The following is a 16,831-nucleotide window of genomic DNA, read 5'->3' on the forward strand; positions in this document are numbered from 1 at the left end:
CCCGATCGGGCAAGGAGGCGGCGGCGGCGACGAAAACCAAAGCAATTTTTTTTTTTCAAAAAGCGACATCACACATTGCATAAAATAATTTCTCCAGCCTTAAAGCGACTTACTCACGTCTTCAGCGGCCAATTGCACGCTTTCCCCCGTGCAGGCGGCCATCTTCGTCTTGAGCTACGATCGTGATGGCTTCAGAAAAGTAAGTTACTTTTGCGACTTACTTGACAGATCCCAAAAGTAAGTCGCTTTAAGGCTGGAGAAATTATTTTAAGCAATGTGTGATGTCGCTTTTTGAAAAAAAAAAATTGCTTTGGTTTTCGTCGCCGCCGCCGCCTCCTTGCCCGATCGGGAGGAGGGGGGGGGGGGGGGTAGAGTCGGCGGGCCAGTGCGGGGGCGCAGGAGCCGGGGATTTTTTTTTTTTTGTAGGCCTCACGGGACTGCCGGGTCGCAGTTGATGCAGCTGATGAAAGGGGTAGTGGCGGGCGCGCTGGGGGGGGGGGGGGGCATCCGGGACGTACTACATTAAGGAGGGTGCCAGGCTTACCGAACCGCTGCTATTGCCTCTGCTCGCAGGTCTATTTCGCCGGCTTGCTGCACGCTTTTGCTTTGCTCGGCTCTGCTTTTTCTCCTCTCCCGTCTGTCTTCGCCGCTGTGCCTCACCTCCTCCGGGTCGCAGTGGTAGCATGGCGCTGTGAGGGGGGCGAAAGTGTATATACCCATGAACGGATTTGAGTGGGAGCGCTCTGTGAAGCGGGACATGCCCGTGAGGGGCATAATGGGTGGATGCAGCTGATGAAAGGGGTAGTGGCGGGCGCGCTGGGGGGGGGGGGGGGGCATCCGGAACGTACTACATCAAGGAAGGTGCCAGGCTTATTGTTTTATTGTGTTTGAGTATCTTAAGCGGTGTCGATGGATTTGTTACACAGTCCTAACTCCTACTAGGGGGAGGCGGTAAACTAACAGGTTAAGGCCGCGGCAAAACAGCGCGTTCCTAAGGAGATAATATCAGCGCCCGTTACAGTATCGGAGGGGAATAGCTAATTCCTTCATTATACAGCTTTTTCGTTCATTTACATGCTGGGTGCGGAAAGGGTTAGGTGTTTATTTTAGGAAGCGCTAAGGACGCGTGAAACTGGAGACTGTATGGCTGGATGGCCTTACTCGTCTGTATTGTGCGCTCCCAGCACGTTACAGACGGGCAATCTTTAACTGCACGTTACTGGATCGACCTGTTAGTAAGGCATGTTAACTTCCCCACCATGCGTAATCCAGTCTTCCCACAGTTTAAATTTCATGGGGCTGGCAGCTTATACAGACTGCAGGGCCCTGGGCAGTTTAAACTGCGGGATGGTTGGAGTGCGTGAGGTACGGAAGATATTGGCGGTTGGTATTGCAAGCACCTTAGAGGGAACGTTGCCAGCCACTAATGACTATTTTGTGGGGTCAGCTTTCGGAGGCTTAGTCTGGATCTATGCATCTGCCTAAGGGAATTATTTATTTATTTAAAAATGTGCTCTATACCGCTTTAACAATCAAAGCAGTTTGCAATATCACATTCATAAAATAATAACAATTAAAAGAAAACAAACAATAAATATAAAATACATCATCAATGTAGACTGCCTACAAGTAGCTGCACACTTTCGTAACACACATCTGGCGGCTTTAAAGAGAAGCATTCTGGGGGCATTTCAGAAGCATGGTTGATAACTACATGTGGACATTTCATGTAATTCACTTTGAAGTGGCTGAAAGGCGGAATATAAAGCTAAATAAATACAATTTAAAAAAATGTTTTCAGAATAGCCATCACATTTACCTTATGCCTTCATGTGGCATGACTTAATATACTTGCAACCTTTTATCTGCACAGTAGTGCGATCCTCAAACACAAGCTCCATGGGTATGTTTTGTCTGAATATCAGGTTCTTTTGTATGGGTGTAAAAATATCCGCATACATTGCCAGTATATAAATTATCAGTGGTGCAGTGAGCGGGAAGTTAGCTGGTCAGAGTTAACCTGTTAACTTTGGTTGGGATATTCAGTGGGACTTAACCAGGGATAGCTCATGATGAATATACTCACATAAAGTTATCTGGGTAACTTTACTGCTCCCTGGACTTTTGATTAGTGAAAAAAACAAAGAAACCCTAGCATGCTGAATGGGTGCTGATCCTTCCCCTTTCCCTACCTTGAAAAAAAGTGTTGGCCAAAACTTCATCTCTCGAATCCTCAAAAGCAGCTTGCTGGGCTGAATACCAAGTTATAGAGCTGAAGGCTCCGGGCACATTAACCAATCACCATTCAGAACTGAGTAACTTTAATTAGCTAAAGACAGTTGAGGTGAGGTGTAGGGATGGAGGTGATCCTGTGGGAGTTTAGGTGACATGTACGCTGTATATAAAGTAGGGATGGAGGTGATCCTGTGGGAGTGGAGGTGAGGTGTACGCTGTATATAAAGTAGGGATGGAGGTGAGGTGTACACTGTGTATATAGAGTAGGGATGGAGGAGATCCTGTGGGAGTGGAGGTGACGTGACAGTGTACCCTGTGTATATAGAGTAAGGATGGAGGTGAGGTGTATACTGTATATAGAGTAGGGATGGAGGTGATCCTGTGGGAGTGGAGGTGAGGTGTACACTGTATATAGGGCAGAGATAGAGCAGGTCCTAAGGGAGATGAGGTGAGCTGTATAGCGTATGTAAGGAATGGACTGTTCCTCATCTTATTTTTTTTCCATATTTCAGAAATGCATTTTCTTCCATGTCAGAAATGTGGCGCTACAGTTATTCCTGTGTGTCCGGGAGGATGTGGAAGAAATGAAGGCTGGGAGAGTTCTGGTGTCAGAGCCGAGTGACCAGGCTAACTTGGTCTGGTACTACGAAGAGGGGTACATTAAAAACCAGGTTAGGATTCATGGTTTCTTTTCTGACCTCAGCTGAAAACCTAGAGACAATTGGTAACCCTAATTAACCCTGTTGTATAACTGAGTAGAAGAACTGTACTGTAGGTTCTGATTTCTTGTAACTCCTCTGAGCTCTTTAGTTGGAAAAGCGAGTAAGCAATGAATGATTCAGAGGAGGAGGATGATAAGGCTGTTGTGCTTGGGTTTGCTCTGATAGAAGAATATTCTCTTTGATAGAAGATGGTTGTGTGCAATCCTGGTCTGTACTTGGCATCTCTTTCTTCTTTGTTGTGCTTTCCTTACTGGTGCCACCTCTGTCTGTGTAGATATCCCAGAGACTGAGTCTGAGGTTCTGTTATTTTCAGGTTGCCCCAAAAATGAGCCTGCAAGTGATTGGAGCTGCTGACAATGGGGCCAAGGTGGTGCTGTGGTCCCAGAATCGCCTCCCGCACCAGACCTGGAGAATCGATCCCAATGGACACATCTGCAGCGAGATGTTTCAGAATATGATCTTGGATATCAAAGGTAAGGCAAAGGGGGAGAATGGCGCTTAAGGTGGGTGAGTCGGAGAGAGGGTGGAGCCAGAGGGAAGAGGGGAAGACCTATAAATAGGGGTGTTACTAGATGTAAAGTGCCCAAGCAGTGCAGACCAAAGGATTGGGCAGTATTTCCTGAGGGCACCTTGCAGATTTAAGGAGAATTAAAAAGGCAGATCATTGCCTTGGTTGTGGACTATGTGAAAAAAAAAGGAACAGGAAAAGAGAATGAGAGAATGGGAGAGACGCAAGAGAAAAAAAATAAGGTGAGGGGATCACTTGGGGGGAGCGTGAACTTTTTTCGAGGAAGGATGAAGCTGGACAATCTCAGAAGGTCCTGCGTTTTGTCCTGCTCTTTGTGGGAGATTTATGGTTCCTCTATAATTTAAGCACCAAAAATACAGGACAAGGAGTAGGAGGTAGAAATGGAGAGAGATGAGTGAGAGAGCAAATGATGAAGGACAGAGAAGCAAGAAAAGATGAACTGGGGAAACATTGACCATTTGTTCTTTTTGCATGTATAGGAGGAGAAGGCTATGACCAAGACCATGTAGTGCTGTGGGACATGGCTGAGGAGAGACCCTCTCAGATCTGGAAGATAGACGTGCTCTGAAGAGGCCGAAGAGCAGCTGACGAAGAGAAGGCTTACCCAAAACGTGTCCTCCCTCCACAAAGAAAGTCTCCAATCCAGAACAATATCCAATGGGAGGCCCTGGCATTCAGCTCGTGAGAGCCTCTCCAGCGGGATGCTAGTTACAAGAACTGTAGTTTGCAGTTGACAGGCAAGAAAATCCCAGCAGGAACATTCTGTGACATGAGCACATCCCTAGTTAGAAAGAGGCAAGGAGAAGCTAACATCACCACTTTGAGAGTTTCAGACTCTTTTGTGAGTCCTTCCTGTTTAGAGTTAAACTTGGCATTAAGCCTATATAATACCCCAGGCAGCAATGCATGGACGGACTGAATTGATGACTCAGCATTCTGCACACTCTGCACTGGGTCAGTCATGCTGAAAGCTTCTGGTGGATTTCAGAAGACCTAAAGGGAGATCTCTTCCCCTTCCTTACAACATTTCCGCTTTCCAGAACACACCAGGAAGAATCTTAAAAGACAAGCTACAACATTCTGAAACTACATGGATGCAACACTTCCCTCACTCTAGGAGCTGATTATGGATCCCCTCTGCCTCCTAAGTACCATCTGAGGTTACCAGAAATATGTGAGCCCTCCTCCCCACCAACGCCAAGGTTTCTGGCCATCTCCCTGATTGACAATGGACAGCTATTGAATGTAAAACCCAATGCCTTGAGCCAGGTTTGGGAGAAGGAGACAGTGAATGGATGATAATACAATACATTACATTCCTTCCTTCCTTTTCCCTTTGGCATGATGGTTACAGAATCCTCTGATGTGACGATGAGGTGAAGGCAGCTGATGCCAGTCGCCCAGAGGCTGTGGTCTGTAATAAATCACTTTGGCCAGCATGTCTCCTAGACTGACAGGGCTGATTCACATTGCCTTGCAGAGAGCCTGGCCTGGCAGTTTTTGTTGCCCAGTAGATTACTTGGTGAGACGCCAGGCACTGGTCTGTTTCTGTGCACTCACTTGTCTGGAGAACCCCAGCAGCTGATCCCCTTGCATCCTTACACTGCTTTCTACTTCTCTAGATCTGTGCAACAAGGGCTGCTCTTTCCACTGTAATTATGTATAGTATCTGTAACATAAGATTTCTTTTATAATTACAATTTCAAAATCTCTTGTGCTTTCATATTCTCTTTCACCTTCCACAAGAAGAATCTTATTTTCACATGATGGGTGAGGTGCTCATGTGTCACAAACAGTGCACAACTTCTCTTCAACCATGAGACACACTGTAGTACTTTCCATTCCTATTTTTATTATATGATAATGAATATGGCTGGGGATCCCTAGGAGGATGCAATAACTTTTATTACACATTGTTTTCAAGGACTCACAGCCCACTTGGGAGGAGAACCTGCCCTGGCCCTGAAAACTAGCTCGCTGTTTCCCCCGGGGTAAATGGCGTCGAGTATTATGCTCACTTAGTGGCAGCTCTTTGGGCAGTGAGCTGCACTAAAAGCTGCAGGAAGCTAAAGTTAATGGTTTCAGTAATCTTTGGCACAACTGACAGACCTCAGGCTGGCACAGAAACAGGTCTCCTCAACATAGGACTAAGCCTTAGCGCTCCAGAATTTCCAGGATGGCCTTTTCCCTGAGCATCATGGCAATTCTGTTGCAATGTAAACCCTTGTGATATGCCAGATCGACCATCGGTATATAAAAACAAATAAATAAATACAAATAAATAAATACGACATAGTAGGGATGTGCATTCATTTCTTCTGTTTGGCGGGTAAGCATGTACCTCGGGGACTTTCTAGTACAAACGAAAAAATGGATATTAGCCATGTATTTTGAATAATGAGTTATGTGCATAATATCCATTTTTTCGCGTGCACTAGAAAGTAAAAAAGGTACTTGCGTACTGCCGAAACAGATGTAACGAATGCATATCCCTAGTACATAGGCTGATACCCCAGAACCCACATAGCATTTCCTGACCTGTGCTGGGCAGTTTCTGGTACTGAGTACTGTACTAGCCACCTCAGACCATGGGACTGTTAGGGTTTATTCTGCTCACTCCTTCAGTTTTGAGCTAATAGGGCTGAAATTGGTTCTTTGAGCTCATCCATATCAACATCCAGAAAATGTTGCAACTTTTCAGGGACGCGCTCTTTTCTTTAATCCATTCAGGGAGCAGTCGGTTGGATACGTTGGGTCTTGCGATCCATTGTATTGCTGTGCTTCTCAGCCCTGTCCTGGAGGTACAATGAGCCGGTTTGGTTCTCAGGATAGCCGTGATGACTGTACAGGAGAGATTTGCATAATGAGTCTCATGCATGTTCGTGAGAGAGATCCTGAAAGCCAGCCCAGTTAGGTGTGCCTCCAGGACAGGGCTGGGAACTAATTTACTGCAGCAACAACAATTGAAGTACACAGAGGTGTGACTGCACAGGGAACTACGAGGACCTCATAGTTCCCTTCTCCCCTGGGGTTTCACCTATTAAACCCTGAAAATCCATCCACAGTATTATCTATGAATATATAACTCAGTCTCTTTCTCACTGTGTACCCCAGGCACAGAACACAAATTCCACAGAGACAATCTGCATTTACTGTCATAGAATGAGTTTATTAAAAGTTCTGCAAGTACAAAGGAAACCTTTCCAGGTATGAGAAGGCAGGGAAGCGAGGAAGAGGTAAGGCAGAAGGGCTGATGGAGTGGGATACCACAGACCTTTGTTAATACCAGATTTGGACATTTATACATCTCAGTGCAGCGCTCTTAACTGCCGAGTGTGTGGGATGGATCTTCAGGATTGCAGCTTCTCTCCGTGCTGACTCTGGCTCTTTTCCTTCGTGTGTGGGAAATGGGAACAGCGGGACTGAGCAACAAAAAAAGTGCAAAAAGTCTGTAAGTTGGTTTGCTTGTATGATTTGGAAATAGCACAACTCTGGTCCATTGATAACATTTTCCTCATTTTCACGAAGGGAAAACTTCCATTCTGCCAAAAATCGTGCAAGAAAAACATGCACCAAAACCCCCTGCAGGTTTGTATGTTGGGGGTGGGAGTGGCAGATGAAGGGAAGGAAGGGGACTTTTTCCTGATTCTTAAATGTAGCTTTCTTGGGGCAAAAGCCCTCTAGTGCTTTTTGTAGAAGCTTTTGCTTTTGGTATGTGCTTTTCTGTGGACTTTTTTCCTGTTATTAAAGTCGCAGAAGATTAAATCCTTGGGCAAAAGCTGCTCTGTTTCAAAGCTGCAAGAAAACAGATGCACAGGCTTCTTGGTGCTTAAATATGTCCCCGTGTAGTCAGCCATGGGGCCTGGCCCTCATTATTAACTGAACAGTCTGTAACTGTCCCATTTTTCTCCTAAGGGAGGCATTTGTTGGGCGCCATGGAAGGGACATCGCTCTCTTTACACACTGGCTGAGGCTGGAGAAATGACCATGGAAGACGGGATTGGCTGTGGGTTTCAGTTTCTCGTGCCTCTGCTGCGGGGCGGGGAGGGGTGGTGTTCAGGTGGGTTTTAGGTGTCAAAGCACTGACTGATGGAAGAAAGCTGTCTGGGTGGAGTGGAGCAGCCAGCAAGCTCCTAGCCGCTCTTGTGTGCAGGCATTGTTGGTCTCATTGCCCCAAGATATAGTAAAATGCTGACAGCGCCAAGATGAAGAAGAGGGGGCCTGGAGCCCTGAAGTCTACACCCAGGTTTGCCTCGTCTGCTGCCAGTGCAGTGGTGTTCGTATCATCCTGGAAAGAAAAAACACAGAAGAGCTTTAGTTGAATGTCTGATGTCACCTTGCTTGGAATGAGGGTAATTTTCAGCTGGTAAAGTAGCGCTTTGGTCCACAGAAATGGTCCTTTAGAAAGCGCACATAAAATTACACACATACACACTTTATGCACACACATTACTTGTGGGCGCCAAGGGGAGAGGCATTCCAGGGGGTGGAGTCTGGGTGTGCTTGAGACTCAGGGGCATACTTTTTGAATTTAAAAGACGTTCACGTAAATTCTCTCGGCAAAACTGCATGCACCAAGTAGCAAGGGTAATTGTGTGTGTTAGTTTTGCTGGGATAATTTTCAATCTACCAATATTAATCCACAAACGCTTTAAAAAATATATATAACAAAAAAATATACAACAAACAAAATACACATTAAAAAAAGTTTTTGAATAATTAATTAAAATATTAGAGGGTGGACGGTGGTGCTCATGATTAAACAAAAAAATTGAGCAAGGCACTAATGTCAGGTGCTCTTGAAGTTTTATGAAGCATCATCATACACCTATTAAAATATTTTAAAATAATAATAATTTCAAAGTTGGGGTTTGCACATGTAAGTGTGAGTCACATAGGTGAATTTTTGTATTAAGAACAAAACATATATTAAAGATAAGAGAAAGTTGGGTTTTATGTGCGGGTTTTTGGATAGGTTTAACATGGGATAATTTTCAAAGCAAACTTATGTGTGTAAGTCCTTTTTGAAGCTTGGTGTAAATTACAGTATGCTGATATTTGCACAATGTTACAAAATTACCGCCAAAAGTGTACAGGCACAGCCCAGCAATTAGTTGTAAGGACTGTTAAACCTGGGCAATCTGGGGCAAGCAGTTGACTCTGTTTGTACAAAAGATACAAATCTTTAAAGGGGGAAAGCCTACACATGTTCTAGAGATGGATGGAGAAATGTGGTCAGAGTTTATGGCACAAGAGACTCTGAAAGGCCAGTGTTAGACAGCAGCTTCCATGCTTTGGGGCTCCATTTCTATGAAAGCATGACATACTAAATAGTTAAAAACAGGAAGTTGAAATCTGCAATCATTCATCTATTCAAGATGCTACCCCATCCCCACTAGAGAGATGGAAATAACCAGCAGCTTATATGCCATAGGGTGCCAGTAAGAATATTACTGAGACTGACTATCAAGTGGAGGAGTAGTCTAGAGGTTAGAGCAGGATTCAAATCCTGCTAAGACTCCTTGTGAGGTTGGGCAAATCACTTCACCCTTCATTGCATCAAGGACACACTTAGGGCCTGATTTACTAAGGCTTCTCTCCCATTCTGTGCCTATAGGAAAAAAGCTTAGCAAATGAGGCTCTTACTTTCAGGCCGATACAGTAAACTGTGCGGGAGAGCCGGCGCTCCGAGGCGAGTGCCCGCTCTCCCAACGCGTGCCCAGGCACCTTTCCTGGGCATGTGATGCAGTATTTAAATTAGGGCCCGCACTAATAAGGAGGTGCTAGGGACACTAGTGTGTCCCTAGCACCTCCTTATTGGTGGAAGCAGCGGCTGTCAGCGGGTTTGACAGCCGACGCTTAATTTTACCGGCGTCGGTTGTCAAATCTGCTACCAGCCATGGGTTCAGAAAATGGATGCTGGCAAAATTGAGCATCCGTTTTCCAACCCACAGGCCGCGGGCAGATTTTTTTTTAGAAGATTTTAATTTTTTTTAATTTTTAAATTTTGGGCCTCCGACTTAATATCACTATGATATTAAATCGGAGGGTGTACAGAAAAGCAGTTTTTTCTGCTTTTCTGTACACTTGCCCGGTGCTGTCTGAAATTAACTCCTTCCTTACTGTATAAGGGGTAAAAATAGCACGTCAAAAACGTGCGGCCAAACGGGGGCTAACGGTGCGCTCGGCCGAGCGTGCCGTTCTGTATTGGCCTGATTGTTATCTCTCTGGGGACTGGAAAATACCTACAGTATCTGAATGTAATTGCTTTGAAGTAGCTGACCAATCATGAAAGGCAAATATAAACGAAATTCAATTAGCGCCTATAGGTTCTCTGCTGCACACGACAATGGAAATGACTCCCCTGACTGGAGAAAGAGGAAGGGATGGAGCAAGCTCCGAAGAGGCAAAGCAGGAAGAAGCAGCTGGGTTGAGAAGAGGTGAAGAACAGGAAAGAATTGGAAATGGTGCCACTTCCAGAGAGACAGAACAGGCTGAAGCCCCTGAGCGCTGGCTGAGGTGGAAAGAGCTGCACTTGTTGCTTATCTAACAAAAAGAGAAAAGGTGAAGCCTTTACATCATTATCTATTAGTTCAATAAAAGGGAAACTTCTTTACAATTAAATGTTTCTTACAGGCAGATTTCATGATTGGGCAACTGACATGCAAAAAAAAAAAACAGAGAGAAAGAGAAAGAATACTCTGAGGGCATCAGCGTGTGAGCCCAGTTCTGAAACAGTGGCCTGGGGCTCCAGACTTTCAGATCCCGCAGTTTGATGGAAGCAAAACCTTGTGCTGAAAGATCTGGCTGAAACCATTCCTTTTTCACACATCTTTGCTTGCGCTGATTTCCCTCTGGAATTTGGTTTCCCCTTCCAGAACCCAAGCAGGTTAGAGCCTCAGATCACAAGGTGTCCTATTGCAGAGCTCTGCAAGCAAGCTGGCTTGCAGCCCTATAGCTTTTTTTTTTATTTTTTAATTTACCCAACGTTTGCCAGACTCTTAAATCTCTCTTGCAGCCTGTAATTGCACTGGAATAAGGAATGTATTAAGTAACTGCTTACTGTAGATACGATTAGGAACACCAATGGCATATCTTAGGTCACGTTGTATACCTTGAAGAAGGAAGAGAAGGCAGGCCGAAATTTAGCCGTTTTACTGGTTGATGCTCTTTTCTGAACATCCTAATTAATCTGTTTTAGGACATACCTTTTTTGTGCTTCTATCTGATCTACTGGAAGATGGACCCCCTTTATTCTTCAGGGCTACCTGATTGGGAACTGAATCCTAGTTAATCTCTGCAGAGATCATTTCTTGTAACTGTGACAGGACATGCACATGGCACACAGACATTCTCTCTCTGCATCTCCTGTCCTCACTGCACCTGCTCTGTGCAGATACAGAGACTGCAGGAAGTGGTAAGGGGAGGCAGATAGCAGAGAATGAGTCATTTCTGAGCCCTGCTTCCTGCGCTCACACTTCCCTCTTGGTTGTTTCTGTATTTTATAAAAAGATCCCCAAACCACATTTTACCAGCAGAGCTATGATTGGCAGCAGGGATTTGACTCTGTGCTGCAGGCACATCTCCTTTACTTTACTGATATTTAATGGCAACATTGTTACACTGTACAGAGCAGGAGTGTGCACATTTTTTTTTTTTTTAATAATTTTCTGTTTTATTTCTTATTTTGTTTCTTTTCATTTGTTTGAAATGGGGGGAAAAAATGGAAAATCAACATTGGATCCACAGGCATAGCACCCTGATCCTACCCAGCCCCCCTCCCCCCCCACCTCACAGACCCTCTTATCCTCTTGCTAAAAACGTCTTCACAGGGCAGGCGTTATCCTCAGTCACTCTTGCTCGCAGCGACTGCTATTGCAAATGCTGCTAGCCTGAGAGATGTCATTTTCTATGGCAAAACTTTACAATGGCACTAGCCTGGGGTTGCCAGTGCCATTTGCAATAGCAGTAGTTGTGGGCAGGAGCAACTGGAGATCACTCCTGCCCCGTGAAGAAATTTTCAACATGAGCCCAAGGCTGCCCTTTCAGTCTGTAAGCCTATAGCACCTGAAAGAGGAGGGCACCATTTTGCCCAGTGACTGCCCTGTCTCTCTCTATAACAAACAGGCTGGAGACCAACTAATGCTTGTTTTAAGATGGGCTCTGTTAAGGTGGTCAGATTTTAGTAGCTACGCCCGATTTTATAACATGCGTGTGCAGGCGCGCGCATGTTATAAAATCCGGGGTCGGCGTGCGCAAGGGGGTGCACACTTGTACACCTTGCGTGCGCCGAGCCCTGAGGGATCCCCGATGGCTTTCCCTGTTCCCTCTGCCCCCCCCCCACCTTCCCCTCCCTTCCCCTACCTAACCCGCCCCCCAGCCCTACCTAACCCCCCCTACCTTTATTTTATAGTTGTGCCTGCCTCTGGGCAGGCGTAGGTTGTGCGCGCTGGCCAAGTGCCGGCGCACGATCCCCCGGCCCAGCAGCAATGGAGAGGCCTCTGGCCCCGCCCACGCCCCGCCCATTTTTTCAAGCCCCGGGACTTACACGCGTCCTGGGGCTTGCGCGCATCGCTGGGCCTATGCAAAATAGGCTCGGTGCGCATAACCACCCCCTACGCGCGTAAATCCACCTGGATTACGCGCGTAGGCTTTGAAAATCTGCCCCATACTGTACAAATTAATGCTACTTTACTTTTAGTTGGCAAAAGAGGCCATTGTATATGGCTCCTGATATCAAAGGCTATGGCATCCAGGAACTTATGGTCTAGTCTTGTGGAAATTAAGGTTAACAACCAAGTTGTAGCTGATACCCTTTGACTGGACTAGCTAGTCACAGACATATTGAGTTAGTGCAATCAAAAGGTCTCACCTACAACTTGTTAATCTTTATTTGATATACTCAAGTAGACTAACACTGCAACCACACTATTTTAGTCTATCTCTTATATCCTTAAAAATAAAAAGCAAGATTCAGTGGAACAACAGATACATAGGCCTCGTTCAGATGGTTTACAAGGCAGAGGTATTATATAAGAAGGACATAAAGGGTGGGAATGAAGTTCTTCCAGTTTTGCACACTGTTGCAGAGAACAGGAACAGAAAGATAGATCTAGAAAGTTTCAAAGTAAAGAACCTATATTAACCTACCTGAAGAACTGTCTATCTGAAAATGGACACAGGCTAAGAGTAATAACCTGGATCAAAGGATATTAACACTAGAGAAATCAAATGCCTAATTGAAATGACTGTGGAAGAGGTAACAATGTTCATGCAACATCAACAGCTTAAACAACATCCTTAAGAGAAGAACACATCAATAGGGAATAGCCACTGCTTGCTGCCGGCATTAGTGGCATGCGATCTATTTAATGTTTGGGTACTTGCGACTTGGATTGGCCCCTGTTGGAAACAGAATGCTGGGCTTGATGGATCCTTGGTATGGCATATCTTATGTTGTAAGGGTAATATCCCACGATGAATATTTATGTAAAAAAATGTGCACCAGGTTAATACAATGGTGCTGGCAGAATCTTTCAGGGTAAAACAAGAGTGTACCTGTATGAATGTCCACATTGTGAAAAAGCATTCTCAAGGGAGATGCAAAAGTGTCATCATTGAATTAGGCAATAAAAGTCAATTTTAGCCCAAAGATGATGGGGCATGTTATATAAATAGGCATTAATCTTGGACCCTGCAGGCTCTGAGCACCTACCACTATGGTGGGGCATCAGTGTTACCCTAATCAGGGTTCTAACAGCATTTCTGTGATACATTTAGATTTTCACTTGGTTGGTATTAATGGACATCTTTGTTTTAATGTCTAATATTTGTATCACTATCGAAAGTACATGTGTATGATATCCATACTAATTTCTATATCAATATCAAAGCTCATGCAGCTGCAGAACCCTATAGAGACAAACACTGAATCTTAGTGCTAATCTTTATAGTGGTACGGTATCAATTATATGCATCAGTATGAACACTAATGCAGAATTATACACATGCTCACAATGCTGCAGAATCACCACACAGAGAGGTAATACCCCTATTTCTAATGGTAAGGGATAGCTATAGACATGGATGGAAATAGCACTGGCTATTTTGCTAACCAAGGAAGGGGAGGTTTTGTGGTGGCTCTTCCCATAAGAGTTGAAAGACTAAAGCTATACCTTTACTTTTGTGTCCTACAGAGGCAAAATATTCAGATAAGATGGTGATAGTAAAGGGAAGTGAGAAAGTTTCTTTGTTGTAACTGCTTATTAGCACCTGTGGTTGTTATTCTCTGTAGCTTTGTCAGTCAGCAGAGATGTTAGAATGTAAAGGAGTTTGCACAGCACTCAGTTTATCAAACCATGAAATCTGACAGCTGCAGATGGATTTATATAGCACAGACAAAACAGAGGGGGGTCTACATCAGGAGAGACCCTGGGTTCTGCCTTCTTCTAGAAGAGCAGACATACATACAGTGAAGTATGAATGTAATGTATGAAAGCATAAAATATCAGTTCTATAAGTGCAACCTGTCATAAAACTGGACGATGAAGTCCTGCTATAACCTCTTCTGTTAGGGCAATCTTTTCTTTCTATCACTATACTTGGAGAAATAAATTAGGAGTCTATTACTGGGATTTCATTCCATTTATCTCTCCCTCCATTTCCCCATTTCTCATTCTCCCTGATCCCACCTTTTCCTATTTATTGTCCATCCCATGTTACTCTCCCTTCCCCCATCTCTTTGCCTTTCATCCTAATTTCTTCTCTCCTTCTTTCCTATATCTCTCCCCACAAGACCAGTGATGCTGCTTGATTGCTCATACCTTAGCAGTCACTATCACTATCATAATCATGAGTAGGACAGCGCTGGTCACCAGGATGCACTTCATGCTGTCTGCTCTTCAATGCCTTCTTGCACCAGCAGTCTCTCTTCCTCTGGCTTAGAACGGCCCCTGAATGCTGTTGTTCTGCTGAGCTCCACAGAGGGGTTCTGCTTTTTCACTTACACTTATATAAGCTGCCTCACCCAGTTATTGTCAAATCCAAAAAGAGATAGCAGCTCTTCTGCATGGCTAAGCCATTGCCTAGTTACTTAGATGTGGCTAAGTGGGGGAGGAGCATTATAAACTGCACACAATATCTTCTCAGGAAGAGAATAAAAATCAGATCATGAGGCATTTCACTATTCATTGTAAATGAAAATTGAATCATCTGTACAAAATCAACAAAACCATATAACCAAAGAATACAATCACATAAATTAATGAACGGTCTCACTCACCATCCAAGGATAAACCAAAAACTTTAAATAAATGTTTGAATGACTATCATAAGGCATTGGGTAGGCACTCAAATCTGTGCATCAGCCCCATCAATGTGCTGACATTTATAATCATCAGTCATTCCATTCATTATTCACCTTAAGTCAACTTAATTAATAGCAGGTAATGGTAATATTGCTCTTAAAACTACATAGTTCATTTAGAATTGCACTTATCTGAGTGCTGAACAGCAGCCAAGAATAAAGCCCCACTCAGGGAACGTTTGTGTGTCTGAAATTCACGTTGCTTTCCAAGATTTTCTTCTGTGCCCGACATTGCAATGCTCAGAAGGAGAAGCTGCCTTCCTTCTTCAGGGGTTATACAGATCACACAACCACTTAGTCTGAGAATCCCAGTATTTTATTAATTGTATAGAACAGTGTCGGTGCTCTCATGGTGGCAGAATTTAAATGTCCCGACAGATGATTATAAATGTCAGCACATTGATGGGGGTTGATGCACAGATTTATGAGAACCTACCCAGTGCCTTATGATGGTCATTCAAACATTTTTTTAAATTTAATTGAATCATCTGAACATTTTCTGCTGTTTTGTCTTGTTGTAAATTTAATCAAGGAACTAGAAAACTATCTTCATCCATTGGAAACAGAAAGAATGAAAAAGCCAAATAAAGTAAAGTAACATCATTCTTACATCTTCCTCAGGGGTAGATTTTACAAACTTACGTACACGCGTACTTTTATTCGCGCACCAGGCGCAAACAAGAGCATTGGATTGGGATCGGATCGGGATCGGCGCACGTAAGGCTGAGCAAAATCGGCAGCCTGCGCGCGCCGAGCCACGCAGCCGGCCTCCATTCCCTCCGAGGCCGCTCCGAAATCAGAGCGGCCTCGGAGGGAACTTTCCTTCCACCTCCCCGCATCTTCCCCTCCCTAACCCACCCCCCAGCCCTATCTAAACCCCTCCTACCTTTGTTGCACAAATTACGCCTGCCCGAGGCAGGCGTAACTTGCGAGCGCCAGGCCGGCCGCCTGCGCGCCATGGTCTGGGGGCTGGTCCGGAGGCCGTAGCCACGCCCCCGGAATGCCCCTGATGATGCGCCGGCTGCGACACGCCCCCTCCCAACACACCCCCAACATGCCCCACCCCCAGGAAAGCCCCGGGACTTGTGCGCGTCCCGGGGCTTTGCGCTCGCCGGCAGCCTATGCAAGATAGGCTCAGCGCGCGCAGGGGGGTTTGGGGTAGGTTTTCGGGGGTTACGCACGTAACCTACGCACGTAACCCTTTGAAAATCTACCCTTCAGTGAATAATGAAGCAAAGAATTCATTTAGTCTCTCTGCTATGGCTTTGTCATCCCTAAGGCTTTTACCCCTTGATCGCCTAATGGTTCAACTGACTCCCTCACAGACTCTTTACCTTGAATGTACCTGAAAAAGCTTCTTTTCAAATTTTCTCTTTGCCTTCCTTATCAATGCTTTGTTTCTGACTGGCTAGTTCTTATGCTGTTTTCTGTTTTCTTCTTTTGGATCCCTTTTACATTTCTTGAAAGATGTTCTTTTAGATATCATAGCTTCTCTCTCCACACCTTTCAACCATGCCGGTAGCCTTTGTAATAGCTGCTTTTAATTTGGCCCACTGTTGTTTCATCCCAATATTAAGTTGGAGGAACCAAAGAAAGCAGCTACATGAAAAAAAAAAGTATTGACAGTGGTCAGGTTAGGCAAACGGATGCTCAGTTTATGAGCATCCATTTTCCTAACCAGTGCCTGTGCATTGGTTAAGAAAACTGACGCTTGTAAAATTGAACGTCCATTTTCCTAATCTGCACATAGCCACTTCTCCTGGGCACATGATGCAGAGGAGGCGCTGGGGGACGCACAATTTCCCCTAGCACTGCCTTTCTAATGCCACAGCTCATTTGCCTACTGCATCATGCGCCCAGGAGAGGTGGATGGGTGCACATTATGAAAGAAAGTGCTCAATCATTAGCGCCCATTTGTTGTGTGCTAATATTGCATCAGCCTGTGAGCCTTTGTCACATAACTGGGACAGATGGAAGAGT

General features: G+C 44.8%; 1 protein-coding gene and 1 long non-coding RNA gene across 2 annotated transcripts in view; one reads left to right on the forward strand and one right to left on the reverse strand.

Annotated features, from left to right (window-relative positions):
* Positions 1 to 5,199, forward strand: part of CRYBG2 (crystallin beta-gamma domain containing 2) — a 44,602-nt gene extending 39,403 nt beyond the window's left edge. The window contains 3 exon segments of the mRNA XM_029619087.1: positions 2,748 to 2,906; positions 3,271 to 3,430; positions 3,966 to 5,199. Of these exon segments, the coding sequence (XP_029474947.1) occupies positions 2,748 to 2,906; positions 3,271 to 3,430; positions 3,966 to 4,054 (408 nt within the window). The 3' untranslated portion in view covers positions 4,055 to 5,199.
* A 1,431-nt stretch (positions 5,200 to 6,630) lies between these two features.
* On the reverse strand, positions 6,631 to 14,523 carry LOC115073409. The gene is made up of 2 exons (XR_003852006.1): positions 14,310 to 14,523; positions 6,631 to 7,774 (listed from the first exon to the last, which is right to left on the reverse strand). It is a non-coding gene; the product is annotated as an uncharacterized LOC115073409 (long non-coding RNA).
* Between the last annotated feature and the right edge of the window lie 2,308 nt (positions 14,524 to 16,831).

This window comes from Rhinatrema bivittatum, chromosome 11, assembly GCF_901001135.1.
Source record: "Rhinatrema bivittatum chromosome 11, aRhiBiv1.1, whole genome shotgun sequence".
Classification (NCBI taxonomy): domain Eukaryota; kingdom Metazoa; phylum Chordata; class Amphibia; order Gymnophiona; family Rhinatrematidae; genus Rhinatrema; species Rhinatrema bivittatum.